The sequence below is a fragment of the Manis javanica genome, chromosome 6 (assembly GCF_040802235.1).
Source record: "Manis javanica isolate MJ-LG chromosome 6, MJ_LKY, whole genome shotgun sequence".
Lineage (NCBI taxonomy): Eukaryota > Metazoa > Chordata > Mammalia > Pholidota > Manidae > Manis > Manis javanica.
Genome location: NC_133161.1, coordinates 5,320,455 through 5,338,926, shown reverse-complemented (window position 1 = coordinate 5,338,926; position 18,472 = coordinate 5,320,455). Strand labels below are relative to the sequence as shown.

Here is an 18,472-nt window from a genome sequence, read left to right as displayed (position 1 = left end):
GTCAGCCAGGCCATTATTCATAGTGGGCTAATTATGGTGGCTCTGGGAGCCTGTGGGGAGTCTGGGTTCTACCCTAACCACTGGAAGCCTCCTTGAGCAGACAATGGCCACCAGCCTGTGGGGTGGGTCTTACTGGGAAGGCCGCTGAGTGCCACCCAGAAAGGTGCAGGGGGCCACAGGGAAGGAGGGGAAGGGAAACACTCAGGAGCCACCACAAGTAGTGATTCAGCTGGACTTCAGCCTGAGAATCTGTGAGGACACTTGTTGGGCCTTGGGAAGCTGAGGCTTGGGGGCTGCTGATGGCGGACTTCCCCCACCCCCACCATCCCCTCCACATGTTTAGTGAGCACCTACTATGGGATGCTCTGTGCAAAGTTCTGTTGGCTCACACATTAGACACAGCCTCAGACATCAGGACAAAATGAGTTTGAGGACTGGCCTGAAGGGGACGTCAGGATGGGAGAGGAGCTCATGTCAGCTCCTGCCCCAGGACAGCTGGTTCTGGCACTAGGAAGGGGAGAGGGCTTTCATTCCTGATGCTGGGCCTTCTTGGGAAGGGGGACTGTGGCTTGGTGGGCCAGCTGGCCTTGGTGGCAGTGGTGGGGAGCAGCAGCTGCAGCCGTGCCCAGTGGAGGGCAGAGGGGGGAGTCCCTGGACCCCTGGGAGCTGCGCCCAGGCCTGGCAGAGGTGGCAGGATGGGCAGGCCAGGCAGTGGAGGTAGCGGGGCTCTGAAACCTGGGCTGTCTGTGGGAACAGAAGGGGCTGGAGGCCTTCTGCTGCCTCTGCGTGCTCCCCCCTGAGCAAGGCCTGAGCCCTGGTAGGAGCTGGTGCTCCAGCAGTCAAGTGCGCAAGGGATGTCACGGTGGCAGCCAGCCAACTGACCCTCGGGGCTTAGGTTCCTCCTGCGGCAGGGTGACCCAGGGGCACCTCCCAGAGGTTCTTCTCCCTCCTCCATAAGACGACCCCGAATTCTGAGGGCAGCTGTCATAGTCCCTGTCATGGGTTGAATTGTGTCTCCTCCCACAACACATTCATGTTGGAGTCCTGACCCCCAGGACCTAAGAATGTGACCTTATTTGGGAACAGGGCATTTACAGAGGTGACCAAGTTGAAGTGAGGTCATTAGGGCTGCCCTGGTCCAACATGGCTGTTTTCATAAAATAGGTGAAATTAGGACTCAGAGACAGACACGCATAGGGAAGATAATGTGAAGACACACGGGGAGAAGAAGCCACCAAGCCAAGGAGAGAGGCTGGGGGCAGATCCCCTCACAGCCTCAGAAGGAACCAACCCTGCTGACACCTCCACCCGAGGAGCTCCAGCCTCCAGCCCTGGGAGACAATACATTTCCGCTGTTGAAGCCACCCAGTCTGGAACTTGGTTACAGCAGTCCTAGGAAACTCATCCGCCTCCAACCGGCTCTACACTCTTCCTAGGTTTGGTCTCCCTGGGACCTGCTTGAGCCCTTGGGCCTCGGGGTCTCTCCCCTCTGGTTTGCCTGATGCCACTGAAAGTAAGTGGTGATCAGAACAGTGTGCTTATTAGCACAACAAAGGGCAGAACCTGTGCCGGAGGACCCAAGTTTGAGTCTTTATTCCACCACCTATTGACTGGAGGACAACAGGGCTCTGTCTTGTCAGCCTCTCTGAGCCTCAGTCCCTTCATCTTTAAAATGGGTATACCAGCACCTCACTGCTCTCACTGGGTTATTGTGAATAGCAGAATGGTAATAAGAGGACATGCAGGAAATTCTCTTTAAGTCATAGAAGACTGAAAGAAATTGTCACTGTTATTGATGACTCACTCTTTGGTAACCACTTGACCCACTTTGGACTCACAGTCAATGAAACCTTCATTTTTCTTTCTACTCTGATTGTGCTAAAACATGTCTCCCCATCCCACACTTACAAAATTGCCTTTTGGAATTCAAGAGTAGACACTTATATTTATTCCTGTTAATCTTCATCTTGTAAGAACGAGCCCATTATTCTAGCTTGAGAGCTTTGGGATCTCCCTTCCGTTATCCAGTGTGTATTTACCATCCTTTCCAGCTGTGTGTCATTCTTAAATCCAGCGAGCATGATCTTTGCTCTTCATTCAATTCTTTGCTGGATGTATTGAAAAAGGACAGGCACCAGGACAAAAAGTAAGTGTCTCTCCAGACAACCTAGATCCGTCGGGCTTAGTCTTCAACTGGCAGCAAACTTCCTTGACCACAGTAACATCCAGGGATGTGCTGGAGTCACGTGGATAGTCTAAACTCCACCATGGCTGGAGTATTTACACCATGGAAATTGGCAAATGATACAAGTCGGATTTTAGCTCCCCCTTCCTTCCCACTCTGTCAAAAACCAGTTGTTAAATATTTACCCACACACCGCTCCATCCAGCCCACACTTATGTGTCATACTCAAAACTCTGGGAGAGACTTAATCAAACACCTCCAAATGAACACATACACCTTTGTGGAGCTTACCAGCCAACAAAACAATTCAATATGCATTATTTAATTTTTTCTTTCAACATCCCAGGAAATTAAAGGGCCAGATAGTACTCTAACTATGGGTCCCAGACTGCCATATTCTGGTCTCAAGGTCAGTATTCTTTTCGGCTCCCCATCCAGCTGAAACACAGACTGCTCTGTGTTTAAAGAGCAGCCACCGCTCTGAGTTTAAAACACAGACCGACTGAGATGGGGGATTCTACAACAGGCCAGCCCTTCCCATTAGTTGCCCGTCACTCAGGATTAATGAACAATGATTCTCAAAGTGCAGCTCCTAATCTCTGCTTTGGGGAGGGCCCTCAAGTTTTTGTCAAGACTCTTTGCATCCTGTTTATAATTCACTGATAGTAAGAGACACTCCTTAAGTGAAAGCAACTCTTAATGCAATGTTTCTCAAACTGGCTCCCACTGACGCCTTGGGACCTTCAAGTTCCAGAGTGAGAAATGCTGATTTAGGGTTCAGGGCCTGCAGGACAGAAAGATGACAGTGATGGCTAATGGGGTAAGGCAAGCTCAAGGTGGATGGTGCAAACTCGTCAAAATGGACAGGTCTTGCTTAGCCCACGTTTTGTCTCAAACACTTAAAAAAAAAAAGTTAAAAATTGTGAGAGTCCACATAAAAAGCCAGGTGTCCAGAATCTCTTAAAATACTAGAAACCTGGCAACACAAGCCCACCTATATACTTGGAAACAATCAGATAGGGTTGTGGGGGGGGCATGTGGTCCCTTTAGAAGGGGTGCTAGCTCTCCATTTCACCACATCCCCATTCCCTATTTTAGGGGTTGCAAACTCTAAGGTGCCTAGGAACCCAGCAGTTAATGTAAATGAGTATCATGAGCTTCGTGCATAATGACAACTTTGACCTTGGGCCTCAGTGCTACGGGTGAAAGGGGACCAGCTGGGGCCCGTGTCAAGGGCTGGTTGCTTTGCCCCTTTGAGGGCCGCCGTGGTTTGGGTCACAGCACACCCCTGAGGGCTGGATGTGGCGCAGAGACACCAGCTGGGTCTTGCCCTAACCATGGGAAGTTACTTAACCTCTCTGTGCCTCAGTTTCTCATCTTAACATTGATGAGGATAATAATAGTGTTTAGCGCATAGTGTTGTGGAGAGGATAAATCAGCTGAGCCATGAGAAGTTCTTAAAACGGTTCTTAAAACTCAATAAACTCTCCATCACCCTGGGTGCTGTATTCCGACCCAGCCCTGGGCTCCCATCCTCCCCATCGAGCTGCTCTGGAGTCTCAGGTGCTGCTGAGGAAAGGAGGGGTGGGGTGCTGGGAGCAGGGTAGAGTGGGATGGTAGACAAAGCAGGAGCTGGGCTTCTCCTCCCTCCACTCAGGCCCCGCCCCCTCCGCAGCTCCTCCTCCAAGCCCACCCACCTGGGCCCCTGCTGGTTGATTCAGCTGCTAAAACTGGATCAAACCTGTTCACAGCCCAGGAGAGCCAGAGAACCACAGGGCTTTCTCTGGGACCCCACTGGCTCACTTTTTTATTTCCAACTAAAAACTTTATAAAAGGCCAAGAAGACAGGCTTCTCAATCTGCAAACTGCATCAGGCTGTAGGAGAGCAGCTGGCTGGAAAGATGAGCTCAAGTTAACATGATAACTGCATCTGAGTTCACAGGGACCAGGGAGAAAGGACTTCCCTGCTAGTGGGAGGAAAGCCCCTGGGGCTTCTGGAGGACTCTAGGCCTTTATGAGGTAGCGGTGTAAGGTCTACCAGCAATCAGAACAGCAAGCTGGACCTGGAGCCAAGGGAGACCCTGGTCACAGGGTCTGCAGATGACACCTGGAGTGGGAACAGCGCTACGCATCACATTTTAACCCACATGGTGACAAGGGGCACTCTCTGCATGCAGCATACGCTGGGTCTTGTGCGGAGTGCTTAGTACTCAGTCAGCATCCCACTGAATATAGAAGGACATCAAGTCTCATTTGACAGACAAGGCACTGAGGCTTACAGACCTACGTGTCTCTCCCCAGTGGACCAATCTGGTAAGGGGCAGAGCACCACCTCCACTAGAGGCCTGCGTGGCTCCAAATCCTGACACTGTTAGTGGCCCTACTCCTTCAGTTCTCCCACTGGGCCCAAGGTCACGGGCAGCTTGCACAGGTTCCTAGTTAAGAAAATTTGAAGAAGCCAGAGCTGGATGTTTCTGAGAGCCAGACACAGGGAGTGTGGACAACAGCCTCTGAGTGTGGACAAATGTCCAGGGTGGTCAAATGTCATGAAGTGGAAAAGGGTTTAGTCTCTGTAGCCCTCAAGGTCACAGGAAGATTCTCCCTCACCGTAGGAACAACTGGAGTTGGAATGAGCTTGCATGAGCAGGTCCTTTTGGAGGGGTGGGTCCTGCTGGGTGTGGGCTGAGAGCACCTGTATGGAGCTGCTCAGGTGTCACCAGGTCAGGATGGACAGGCAAAAAAGGTCCCTTCTTGGGTCATGGGGTGTAGAGGGGTGGGGCCAGCAAAACAAGGGGATCTCAGGCTCACCTTAGGGTCAGCTGTCAGTCACCTCCTTTTTGACCCCCACCGCCTTATTCATTCAAGAAATATTTTTCTGTACTGTGCTGAAAAAGACAGATGCAGTCTGCCTTAAGAAACACTACAATGAAATATTTAACATTTTGGTATATGCTACAAGAAAGAAGGTGGGACTTTACATCTAATTGGTGTGAAAGTGTCCCTGGAAGAAGTGGTATTTAAGTTGAGACTCGAAGGATGACCCTGATTGGGCAGGTGAAGGGAGCTGGAAGGGTATCATAGGCAAAGGGAACGGCATATGTGAAAGCTCTGAGTGACAGTCCCTAAGGAAATGGAAAATGGAACACATCATGTCTGTGTTGCAGGAAACTGGCTGCTCTGGTGGGTTAGGGTTGCGGGGAGGGGGCCAGGCTGAGCGACCACTTAGGTGGCTGCCTCAGTGGTCCAGGCAGAAGGCAACAGCAGCATTGACTAGGGTAGTGATGTAGAAAATACGCAGATGCAATTGAGACTTGTCTAGGAAATAAAATCAAATAAAAGGATTGTTCTGATGCAGGGAGAAGGAAGGGGTGGGGTCAAAGGTCACCACAGGTCTGGACTTGAGCTTCTGTCACTGTCAGCTATGTGGCCAACCTCACCCCCACTGCAGAAGGGACCCTGCTCTCTTGTCTTCTTGTCGTTACAAGGAGACTTCTACTCTAGTCCCCTGGAGAGAAGACTCAGGCTGATCCTGCCGCCTCTGTTCCCCTTGGGTGGGGCTCTGTCTGATGAGGTGGTGGAGGTCTGGCACCTACTGAACAAGTTCCCCTGCTGGGTGAGGGAAAGGGGAAGTCAGGGCTGTCCCTTGTGCCTGCCCTTCCCTTTTAGGCATGCCTGCTAATGGAGGGAGCCCATCTCCCCCGTTCCTGTGCTCCAGATAAGCAAACCCAGTCTAGGGTGTGAGGTCTGCCTTCGACATCTGGGCCTCGTTCTTCAGTCCCCCTTTCCCTGCAGAAAAGCTGATGGGTCTCTGACATCTGTGCCTATTTCTCAGCAGGCTCAAGGGGCCTAGGGCATAGGCCTGTACTGATCCCACCCTGTATGTACCCAAACACACCTGCCGGGCACAGGTACTGACTGAGGTCTTTTTTTGCCTATGAGGATATTACCCTTACCCCAACACTGTAACTCTGTGTTTGATCTCCTATTTTAAATAGACTTTCTTGCTGCCTAGTGTTTATTGGAAACTTTATTGTAAATATTAACATAGTATTTCCTGGAGGCAGGCAGTACGTTCCTCCAGCTGCTCCGAATTTCATCCTGATGCAACACAATCAGCAGTATTCACATGGCTGCACTGTGTCATTAGTCCTTGCCTCAGTCCCAGGAAACTGTGTGGCATTGTTGAGGCCATTGTTTAACTCTGTCACTTGTATGCCCCTTATGCCAATATACAGGAGGGGTTTCTCAGGGTCTCAGGGCCAGAAAACAGTGTTTTTGAACAAGTGGCTGGATTTTTGTCTTATGGGCTGTGTAAGGCACGGAACTGCTCAGGTTTCCCCACCATGGAAGGGGCCTCAGGGCCTCACGGTTTGCATTTTTTACACTAACCTTGTTCTTAACTATAACACGTCTTCCCTGCCCTGTATCCCTAATGCCCTGATTTCCTTACTATGTGTGTCTTTGCAAATTGCCTCTCTTGTGAGGTGGGGTGGAAAAAAAGCACATCTGCCTGTACCTCTGGTCTCTGCTTTTCTCCCCTTCCCGCAGTGGGCTGCCCCTTACTCTGGGCCCCGGAATGTTCTTCAGTCTGGAAAGCAGGTTGATGTGGGACAGGATCCAAATTTGTAAATTCCAGTAAAGGCACGAATAGGCTACATGCTCATGAGACATATTCTCAAATTTCCTGGACAGAAGTTTAGGTCACAAAGCAATGGGTTTCACAGCTCGGGAAGCAAATCAAGAATGGGGGTCAGAATGAAGTGAGCAACTATGCCCCACAGAGCCCTTTAGGGTCTGCACACCCCTCACCAGCACAGGACACCAGGTGACACAACTATGGCCCCCCAAAGTGCCCCTCAGCTGAGCACCCACCAGTAGCTGGCTCACAGCTCTGCAACAATTCAACAGCACTGAGAACCCAGCCAAACCTGAGGGCCGTGCCCTCAAATCCCTGCAACTCAGCCTCCTCCAGTGACACCCCCTTCCATGACACCTCCAGCTCATTACCTCCACCACTTAACACTCACTAATAATGAGCTCTCACTTGCAATCACACTGCGAGCGCTGGGGCAAAGACAGCCTCCAGCTGCTGCATGCCTGGGCTCGCACCCCCGTGCCGTCTAGACGCCAGCGCAGGGCCTGTCAGCATCCAAATGACAGCACGTGCCCAAGCCGCCAAGCGTCAAAGCCGGCGCCACTGCCGGGGACTGCACACGCTGAATGAAGAAGGCCCATTTTATGTTAACATGACTCCCAAATAAAATGCCAGAAACTTCCCGCAGCAACTCACCCCTCACCACCTTCATCACTTGGAAGGGGGGGGACTCCTGACTCCCAGGAATTCTAATATGAACCTTCCTTTCACTTCATAACAGGGGCCAGTTGGGGACCAGGTGTTGAACCACTGCCTCCAAAGCCTCCCAACCCCCCAGTCTTCTCATCCCTCACAGCCCATCCATCCTTCAGGGTGATCACCTCCTTCAGGCAGGGTTTGGAACAGCCCCAGGCACCCCCCAACTGCTGCTGGAGAGCCCCCTAGTGCTTAGCTCCATGCACCCCAAATCAGCCACAATTGATGAGGACTCACCATGTGGGGGCCTGGCTCTGGTGCACCTGCAGGGGATCTCAGCTGCCTCCCCATCAGCCGTCCACCCCTCAACCTGGCCTCCACCCATAGGCAGCCCAGAGGTTTACCCCTGCCCAGAAAGTACACTAGCTCACACTTTTTCTTTAGGACTTTGCCTTACAAAACCACCCGCCTCAAATGGAGGAGCAGATCCACACTTACACTAAGGGGGTAGTCAGGTTGCAGGGCAGCGGGTGGGACCTGTGTTTGGGGCCTGGCTTTCCTGCAGAGCGCTGCATTGGCTTCCCAGATGGGCAGCACCAGGTGGTGGCACTCACCACTGCCCAGTACTGCTCCTCCTCTGGGCCAGCCAGGCTCCCTGAGCAGCCCTTTCAGGAACATTTTGCCCTGGGAACCACCCAAACACAGGGTGTGTGTGTGTCGGGGGGGCAGCCGAGGCAGGGAAGGAGCCCCTCCGCTGTTCATTCTGCCCACCTCTTGGCCCGCCAGCACCAGCCCACCCCGCCCTCCTGTTCTCTGAAAGCCCATTTCAAGTTGCCCCTTCCAAGACCTTTCCAGGTGTCTCCCTCCTCAGAGCCCCGAGGCCTGAATTGTCTGCTGGGCCACTTCCTATGGGATCCCCAAAGTCTGGGGCCCTCTCACTTCCAGGGCTGATAGCACCCAGCCTGCTGCCAGGTGACTCCCATCCATGGGGCACAAGGCGACTGGCATGACAGGTGGGGCTTGGCAGGCAGCTCAGATGACCATGCTTCAGACCCAGTTCTCCCCTCACCCCACAGCTGAATGGGGCTTTCGGTTAGGCAGTTTTCCCAGCTGGGCCTCAGTGCCTCTTTCTGGACCAGGGGGACTGATGTGGAACCAGCCGGGCCATCCTCCCCACTGTGAGAGAGTCCGGCTCCTGGGCACTGGCCCAGAGCACCTCTGAGCTCAGGGCCTGCTGATGGTGTTGCAGGGCCGGCCCGCCAGCAGCCACGCAACAGGCTGCCATGGCTGCCCACTCCTGCCAAGAACAAACCCCTGCCTGGGTCTTGCAGGGCTTCTAGAGGTTTGCCACAGCACATTCGGGGTTAGCCTTCTAGAGCCCAGGTTGTGTCGGGGATCAGCTAGCTCCTCCCAGCTAGCAGAACACATAAGCGGGGCACAGGAATGTGCATGCCCTGGAAAGGGGGAGAGGAGGCGTGCGTCTGGGTGTCTGTGGGGAAGGGAGTAGAACAATCCAGACCCGAACCAAAACCATGGCTTCAGGCTTGCTTGTCCTTGGCCTCAACTGGCTCTGAGAGGTAAACCTGGGGATGCTGGCAGGTGAGGGGCACTTGGCAAGTGGTGGTGTGGTAGCACACAGGTGGAGGGAGATGCCAGCAGGGGCTGGGCAGAGGCTCCAGCTGTGGGAGGGAATAAGAAGAGGCACCACCATGGGTCTGCCTGTCGGCAGAAGTGCCAGGAGGGAACCTAGAGGCACGAGCAGAGGCCAAGGGCCAGCAGCTCTCCGTGGGACCAGGGCTCCTGTACCTGGGCTGGGCCGGGGAGTCAGCACCTACCTGTACCACGGTGGGTGGGTGCTGAAGGCCTGGAGTCATAGGTGGCAGGGTCCTGCAGCAGGGGAGTCATCCAGTGCCCCCTTGGTGCCCGGGCCCAGAGCCCACCGTGCCTGCCGCACCAAGGGCCATTCTGAGGAGGATCTGAAAGGAGAGGGCCGTGGGAGGGCAGGCCAGACCTGAGCCCCGAAGGCAGATTCAAAACGGGCCTCAGAAGCCTGATGTAGACACCCAGGGTGCCAGCCATGGGACCAAACTCCCTAACAAGGACTGAGGAAGATGACAGGCGGTGTGCAGGAAGGGGCCAGGGCTGGCCCAGGCCAGCCTGTGCTGGAGTGGCACCAGGAAGAGCAGGGCAGGGAGCAGCGCGAGTGCAGAGCAACAGGAAACAGGGTCTGGAGGGCAGAGCTGGAGGGACCGAGCAGAGAATCCAGGCAGACCCAGGCCCTGGCAGGGGAGGCAAGTACCAGGGACTTGGCAGTAGGTGGGGAGGGGAGCTGGGCCTTGGAGGTGAAGGACATGCTCTCAGGCCAGGATGGAATCTGGGTGGCTTCTGGAGCCTAGGGATGTCCCGAAGGAATTCTAGGGGTGGCAGGCAGGTAGAGTGGACACGCTCCAGCTCCCAGATCTGCCCAGCTCACTCTGGCCCTGCCCTGTGCGTGCAGCCTTTCCGGTTTCACCCTGTGCAGGAGCAGGAAGGCCATGGGCTGGGGGCAGAACCCAGCTTGTGAACTGAAGTGCCTGCGCAGATGGTGGAGCATGGGGCTGCAGAGAAGGCAGTGCTGTGGGCGGCTTGGGGATGGTTCAGGGTCACAGGTAGGTGGCCTTGGCTAGGGGGGCAGCTCTGGAAAGGGTGAGGAGGAAGGGGAGGCCATGAGAGGAGTAGGACAATAGGGGGAAGCTACCAACTCCGAGGTGGGGGGGTGCCCTGCAGGAAGGTGGGAGACAGAGGGACAACATGAATGAGAGAGAAGCGTTCAGGCAGCAGGATGCCAAGAGGAGAAAGGGAAGGTGCCAGGCAGTGGGGGGGAAGGGAGGGGAGGTGCCAGGCAGGGGATTGGGGAGAGATGCCAGGCAGGGAGAAGGGGGGGAAGAGCCAGGCAGGGGTGGGGGGTGCCAGCAGGGGAGGGAGGGGAAGTGCCAGGGGGGGGGAGGGAGGGGAGGTGCCAGGCAGCAGGAGGAGGGGAGGTGCCAGGCAAGGGGAGGAGGAAAAGGTACCAGGCACGAGGGTGCCAGGAAGAGAGAAGGAGGGGAAATGCAGGGAGAGGGAGGAGGGGTAAGTACCAGGTAGGGGATGGAGGGAACGATGCCAGGCAAGATGAGGAAGGAGAAGTATCAGAGGGGAGGTGGGATAGGAGTTTGCCAGTCATGGAAGAGATGTAAGAAAGGCAGAGGGAGAAATGGTGCCAGGCTGGGGCCGGGGGAGAGAGTCAGGAGTTGGGGGAGAGATCAAGGAAGGAGAAGGGGGGAAGATGCGAGGCAGGGAGGAGGGGGTGCCCGGTAAGGGGACGGTGCCAGGTGAAAGGAAGGTGCCAGGAAGGGCTAAAAAGGAGGATACCAGGCAGGGGGTGGGGGGGATGCCAGGCAGGGAGGAGACGCGATGCGGGGCAGGAGGGCGGGCGGAGAGGAGACACCAGGCAGCGGGGAGGAGGGATGCCTGGCGGGGAGGGAGGGGGTGCCAACGGAGGCAAGCCGGGACTGCCAGGCAGGGAAGGCGAGGGCGCCGGCGCAGCGCGGCCAGGCGGCGTCTCCGCCGAGGGCTTGGGGCCCGCGCGGAGCGGGTCGCTCACCTGCTCCCCCGGGGACCCCGGCCCGGAGCGCGGCCGCCCGCTCCCTGCTCTGCTCTCGGTTCGGCCCGGCGCCTGCGCCGCTGCAGCCCGAAGCGGGGGAGGCGCAGGGAGCGTCTGCAAAGAGCGAGCAACTTAATAATGAGTTAGGGATCAGAGCAGGCAGCGTCGCCCCATCCGTGTGAATATGTGCTCGCCAAGCTGAGACAGGGCGCGCGCCCCAGCTAGGCCCTTTGTGGTCCTCAACCAGCGCATAGCTGTGCCCTAGGTCTGTAGATGCACCTAAGCGTCCGCGGATTCACTCGGACCGTCAGATCCTAGGACCACAAGCACACAAGCGCGCGCACACACACACACACACACCCTGTGGTGGGGGGCTTCGGTTCCATCCCAGGTTCAGGGCCAGGCTCTGACTGATGACACCTTCCAGACAGCAGCTCTGGTCACTGCATGAGCCTCCCAGGAGTCGCCTCAAGCCACCAGACACAGCAGAGTGATGAGCCCACCTGAAACTTTCCATTCCCACTTTTTCTGATCATTGTTTCATCTTTCCACAATAAGAACGTTTTAATTGTGATTAAATATACGAAACTTAAAACTACCATCTTAACCATTTTTAAGTGTATATTTCAATGTTGCAAAGTATATTCACATTGTTGTGTAGCCAATCTCCAGAATTTTTTATCTTGCAAAACTGAAACTGCCCATTAACCAGTGACTCCCATTCCCTGCAGGCCCCGACAGCCACCGAGTCCCTTCTGTCTCTATGAATCTGCCCACCCTAGTGACCTCATGCGAGTGGCATCACACAGTGTTTGACCTTTTATGACTGTTTTTTTTCACTCAGCATGACGTTCTTAAGCTTCATTCATGTTGTAACATGTGTCAGAATTCCCTTCCTTTTAAGGCTGAGATTCCATTGTGTGTATATTTACAATACGTATATATACATGTAGCACATTTTGCTTACCATTCATCTGTCCGTGGACAGTTGGGTTACTTCCACCTTTTGGCGACTGTGAATAACTGCTTTCATACCCCTTTTAAAACACGTTGACCTTCCACCAGCTGGACCCTCCCTTGGGCTCAGTCCTGGGAAGGCAGTTCAGCTCTTCTGCAGCCACCCTGCAGCACCTGTGCCCTTACTTACCTACTTAATATACCCCTATGCTGCTTTTCGTGAAGGGGCCCGAGTCCATGCCAACAGCTCTGTGCTGCCCTTCCTGGGAACTGCTACCTTTTAATGAGGGCCTCCTGGAAATGCAAAGAAGGGAGGGGGCATGGGTATTTGGAGGTGGGGAAGGCTTTGCTGAGTGACTTGGGGAGATGGAGTGCCTTTTGGATAATGGGGTTTGAGGCAGCTTGACAGGCTTCCCATGCCCAGACCCTGGTTTCTGGAGGGCAGTGCTTGGCCCAGAGAAGTCTCTTTAGAGGCTGTATCCAGCCTCTTGCTCCCAGGTTTTCTCCCCTCTCCCCATCACCAGCTGTGAATGTGGCAGAATAAGGTCCACAGAATGAGCCTTTGTGATGGGACAGTTTTGAAGGCGAGGAGAGGTGACACGGTCCTGACATGAGGGTGTGTGTTGGGCGTCTTTAGGCTAGTTCCCCAGAGGGAAAGCAGGCAGCCAGGACGCAGGCAGGACAGCATCAGGCAGGTGAGTCTCTTGCTGGCCTCAGCTCAGCCCAGAGGGGACATGGGAGCCGGATGGGCAGTCCCACCTCCTCTGACCCTGTGCCCGCACCTGTGGCCCCACTTTCCTCTTCTCACTCAAGGTCCCTCCATGAGGGATCAAGTTATCAAAGATTAAGCCCAAGGCCCTTCTCTATGACTTCCCGGATAGGCGGGGCAACATGCCTCTGTCCCATTTCTAAGTCACCGATCCCGTGGCCATCTCTCTGTCTGCACTGTGAGTTCCAGGTGGGTGGACTAGGGTTTGTTGGCCTGGACACCCCAGGGCCCAGCACAAGCCCAGTGCAGAGGAAGCTCAGTAAATGTTTGGAGCAGGATTCAGACAGATAGGCTGTGGCTGTAGAAGGTTTGGCAGGGGAAGCCTGGGAGGCTAAGGTGGGCTGAATGGGGCTGGGTTGCGCTGGGCTGGAGGTAAGGGGCCAATTCAGCCATTAGTGAGGCCCCAGCTTGTCACTGCCACATTGCTTGTATAGCAAGACTTTGGAAATGCCTAAATGTTCGCCGACAGGTGACAGATCCAGTAGTGTGACAGGTGTAAACAAGTGATAAGAGACAGGATACATAGGTGACAAGATAATACATCATTCAATGAATGCTATCGAATAATGGGGAAGCTCTCTATGTACTGATAGAGAGGGATCTCAAAGATAAGGTGACTGAAAAAAAGCCAGATGTGGAGAACAGTGTATAAAGCACACACACACACACACACACACACGCACACGCGCGCACGCACACACACACACACACACACACACACACACACACACACAGTCCTGTGGAAGGATACAAAAGAAACTGGCTCCAGTGGCTGTCTCTGGTGAGGGGCTGGAGAACAGGGGTGGGTGGAGGGAGACTTACTTTTCACCGTGTATTCTTTTGTAGCTTTTGAATTTAGAATATTTTATCCATTTAAAAATAAGGAGAAGTTTACAAAAAAATCATTTCCATCATCGTTTAGGCTTTCAAATTACATGGAGCACCCACTGTAAAATCTGACCACAAATCTCTGTGCCTTTGGCCATGAACCTTTATGGGAGTCTTTGTTATTTCCCTCAAGCCTGTATTACTGTGTGCAGGGCACTGCACAGGGCAGGGATAAATGAGGTACATCTTTCTACTGAACAGGGGATTAATACATGTAAACAACTCACCATGCCAGGCAGAAGGGACGAAGGGAAGCCACAGGGGCCAGTCCAAAGGCTGCAAGAGACAGAAAGTAGAATGGAGGTTGCCAGGGGCTGGGGGCAGCAAGGAATGTGGAGTTAGTGTTTAATGGGGACAGAGATTCTGCTTTGCAAGATAAAAAGAGTCCTGGAAATGATGGTGGTGATGGTTGGACAACAGTGTAAATGTGCTTAATGCTACAGAATCATATGATTAAATGTGGTTAGGATGGTAAGTTTTGTTAATGTATTTTATCACAGCCAAAAAAATAAAAATAAAGGATATAAGATACAGTGTGGTGACTAGAGTTTAATAATGCTATATTGCATATTTGAAAGCTGTTAAGAGAGTAGATTTTAAATTCTCATCACAAGAAAAATAATTTCATAACAATGTATGGTGATGGATGTTACCTAGACTTATTGCAGTGATCCTTTTACAGTATACACAAATAGTGAATAATCGTGCTGTACACCTGAAACTAATATGTTATATGTCCCTTATGCCTCAATTAAAAATAAACAAAAACACATAAATAGAAAAGAATCTTAGCAGAAAGAAGTGTTCCTTACCCGCACCACCTGGCACCTCGTGGGGTGCTTGCCCTTCCAACAGCTCTGCTGGAAGGAAATTATTATTTGAATTTATAGGTGATAAAATATGAAACTTGGGGAGATTGAGTGACATGTTGGGCTGGGATTCAAACCAGTGTCTGCTGGGCTTCTGGCCATCCCAGAGGCAACTCTGGGGAAGTGGGGGAGGACCTGGAGTATTGGGGGACATTTCACAGAAGAGGGGCCATGGAGTCATGACCAGTGGACAAGGGTGGAGAGGCCTGAGCATCAGCCTGGTGGGGTGAGTATGTGTGGCGTGCCTGTGGACTGCCCAGTGGCCTTGTTGACTGGAAGACAAGGCTGCAGAGGAGCATGCCTGCTGTGGGGGTCTGGAATGCTGGCCAAGCAGTCTGGGCTTCATCTGGGGCCAGTAGTTGCCAGCAAAGGGCCCCTGTACCTTCTGGAACTTCTGGGCCCTTCTTCTTGTGGGTTTTCAGGACTTATCAGTCCCCCTCCCCACTTCATTTTTCCCAAACATACCCCCAGATCAGGACAGTGCAGGTGCGAAGATTCCAGAAATTGCTCTGAGATTTAATCAGATTTGTTTCTGATTTAGTGTTTTTCTCTTCTTAAAGAGTACCCCCTGACCAACTGTATAAACTACAGGCCCCACAAAACCTGGATCTGGCCCCGACTAAGCCATATAGTGAATCGTAAGTGTACCTCCTTTCCTGGACAACTTTTTGTTTTTACTCTAATATTCATAATTACCTTTTTTTAATAGACTATATTTTAGAGCAATTTTAGGTTCACAGAAAAATTGAGTGGAAAGTACAGAAAATCCCCATATACCTACTGCCTCCACACACACAGTCTCCCCCACTATCAACGTTTGGAGCCAGAGTGGTACAATTATTACAGTCAATGAGCCTTCACGGACACATCACAGTCACTCAGGAGTCCGCGATCTCCAGGGGGGCTCACTCTTGCAGGGGTACATCCTGTGGGTTTCGATGAACGTATGATGACATGTATACATCATTATAGAATCATCCAGGACAGTTTCCCTGCACTAAAAATCCTCTGCGCTCCACCTCTCCATCTTTCCCACCCCCAGCCCCTGGCAGCCACTGACCTCCTTAGTTTTGCTTTCTTCAGAATGCCATAGAGTTGGAAGCGCACAGTCCACAGGCTTTTCAGACTAACTTCTTTCACTTAGTAATATGCATCGAAGGTTCCTCCATTCATGCCTTTTTGTTGATGGCTCATTTCTTTTTAAAATAATATTCCATTGTTTGGATGTACCACAGTAATAATTACCTTTTTCTAAAAACTTTTTTTTCCTTAGTTTTTTATGTACTCATATAATCACCCCCAAATCTCTGCCAATTATCTAAATCTCCTCTCAGTCTTTCAGATGCAACAGGCTCTCCCAGAGCCTTCTGACCTATTCCAGTCTGGACTGGTTGCACACAGCTGTCATCCTGGAATTTCTTTTCAACAAAATCTTGGGCATTCCCTTCACCTCTCTACTCTTTTTTCATTCATTCAACAAATAGGCATTGAGGGCTCACTACATGCCAGGCATTGTTTAAGGCACTGGGATACAGCAATGGACAAAATGAACCAAAAGTTTCCTGCGCACTTGGGACTTGCCTTCAAATGGGAGACAGATAACTGGTAAGGAAAATATGTGGGATGTTCCTCATAGGCATGCAAGGATGGTTCAACATTAAGAAATCAGTCAGTGTAATCTATCATCTTAGCAGGTTGAAGAAGAATAGTCACAGAGCCACATCAACCAATATAGAAAAAAGATTTGACAAAATTCAATATCCAAAAGGACAATTTGAGGAATGCTGTGATGATGGAAGTCTTTATTGTTGTGCTAGGCTGATGGCTCCCAAAGATATGTCCACATCCTCATGCCTAGAACCTGAAAATGTTACCTTAGTAGGAGAAAATGATCTTTGCAGATGTCATTAAGGATTGTGCCATGAGGCGATTATCCTGGATTATCTGTGTGGGCTCTAAATGTCATCACAGCATCTTTATGAGAGAGAGGAAGAAAGAGATTACACACCCACGTGCACACAGCAGAATGAGAAAGATGCGGCAGCACAGAAGCTGGAAGGGGCAAGGAACGAATTACTCCCCAGAGCTTCTGGAGGGAGCGGTGCCCGACCCGATTCACCTTGCTTTAGGACTTTCTGGCCCCCAGAACTCTGAGACAATGCATTTTTATTGTTTTAGGTCCTCAGTTGGCAGATCGGTTACAGAAGCCACAGGTAAGAATACAACTGCACTGTGTTACCCTGGCTGTATGCTGAGTCATGGTTTTGCAAGATACTAGCCTTGGGGAAGACTGGGTGCAGGATACACAGGGCCTCACTGTATTATTTCTTACAACCGCATGTGAATCTACAGTTATCCCCCCAAAAAGTTTAATTAAAAAAAAAGCAGAGAGGGAAATGAGAAGTTTGCCCGGGTGGGGAGGGGAGCGGGGAAGGGGACGGCAAGTGCACAGTCCCCAGGATTCCTGGCTCACTGTGTGGGAAGAGCCGGGGACTCTGAGGTCTCTGGGATAACGGCTCTGTGTGTGCTGGGGATGGGGGGCTTGGGAGGAGGGACTGTTGCGGGCCTCATAGGCTATATTGCATTTTACTCTGAATGGGATGGGAAGCCATTCGAGGATCTGAGCAAGGAAAGATGATCTGACTTAACACGGAACTGGACCAATACAGCTGCCATGTGAAGCCAGCAGTGCAAGGGGCACGGCAAAGGCAGGCAGGCCCTTAGGAGGTAACAGCAATAGCGATCGGTGTGACGGACCAGATGAAAGGTAGTTACAGAGATGCTGAGAAATGGTTGCATTGTGAGTATATTTTGAAAGCAGAGCCAAGGGGATTTGCTTTCAGATTGCTCATGGGTGGGAAAGAAAGATAGGAGCCATGTTGGTTACCAGGACTGGGCCTGAGCCCGGCTGGAAGAATGAGCTGCCGTTTCTCACATGGGAAGGGTCTGGAAGAGTGAGTCTGAGGAAGAAATCAGGAGCTGCACGTGGGACATGGTAAGTGTGAGGTGCTTGCTAATAGGAAGGATGTCAGGGTGGCATGTGGTTGTAGGAGTCTGCAGTTTAGGCTGGAAAAGTACATTGAAGAGTCACCATTTAGACAATATTAACACCATGAGACTGGACGAGTGCCCCAAGGGAGTTAGTGTTGGCCCGCCTGTGGCGGGTCTGTGGGGCGAAGCCCGGAGAACACACGGGAGGAGATGAAGTGCAGACCCAGGACAGACAACACCTTAGAGAAGCTTTGCTGGGAAGAGGAGCAGAGAAGTGGGACAGTAGTTGGAGGGAGAAATCATGGTACCTGATGAGACAGAGGCAGCAGAGGGAGAACTGGTGGTGCTGGGAGGGAGGGAGCGATTTCTGGAAGAACTCCTTGAGTAGGTGAGGGGCGAGCTCATGGGCTATCCATCCCCAGCAGGAGTCGGCATCTTCGGATGTACGTTAAAATCATCTGAGGAGCATTTAAAGGTCCACAGGCCCAGGCTATCTCCCAGGCACACGAGACCAGGGTCTCTGGGATGACCAGCAGAGAACAGGAGTATGTGGCGTGGAGGCAGGGAGGTGGCACCCCCCGTGGGTGGGAGCTAGTGGAAGCTCTCTCCTGACTGCTGCTACTTCCTCAGTGAACCAGGGGGCAAGCTTACACCTGAGTGTGAGCATGGGGGGGAGAGTTTGGAGATCGGAGGAGAGGAGAGTATCTGGGGGATGATCAGGCATGGGTAGGCGGCCGCTGTTGGTAATGGCGAGCTGTAGGGTATGACTAGAGGAGGGAGCGGCTGAGGTGGGGTGGAGGACAGGACCACAGAGGGAGAGGCGCTCAGGAAACTGAGGCCAGGGTCCTGCAAGAATCCTCTATGTGGATATTCAGGATATCAGGAATCAAGACCGCAGTGG

At 52.6% G+C, this 18,472-nt stretch overlaps 1 protein-coding gene and 1 long non-coding RNA gene across 2 annotated transcripts in view; one reads left to right on the top strand and one right to left on the bottom strand.

Moving 5' to 3' along the window:
• SMARCD3 (SWI/SNF related BAF chromatin remodeling complex subunit D3) overlaps positions 1–11,213 on the bottom strand; it is a 28,168-nt gene extending 16,955 nt beyond the window's left edge. The window contains exons 1-2 of the mRNA XM_073238213.1: positions 11,098–11,213; positions 9,311–9,451 (exon numbers count right to left, since the gene is read on the bottom strand). Of these exons, the coding sequence (XP_073094314.1) occupies positions 9,311–9,349 (39 nt within the window). The 5' untranslated portion in view covers positions 9,350–9,451; positions 11,098–11,213. The remainder of the gene's footprint in view (positions 1–9,310; positions 9,452–11,097) is intronic.
• On the top strand, positions 9,474–16,963 carry LOC140849826 (uncharacterized). Its single transcript, XR_012132048.1, has 4 exons — positions 9,474–10,123; positions 15,141–15,218; positions 16,065–16,185; positions 16,759–16,963. It is a non-coding gene; the product is annotated as an uncharacterized lncRNA (long non-coding RNA).
• The last annotated feature ends 1,509 nt before the right edge of the window (positions 16,964–18,472 follow it).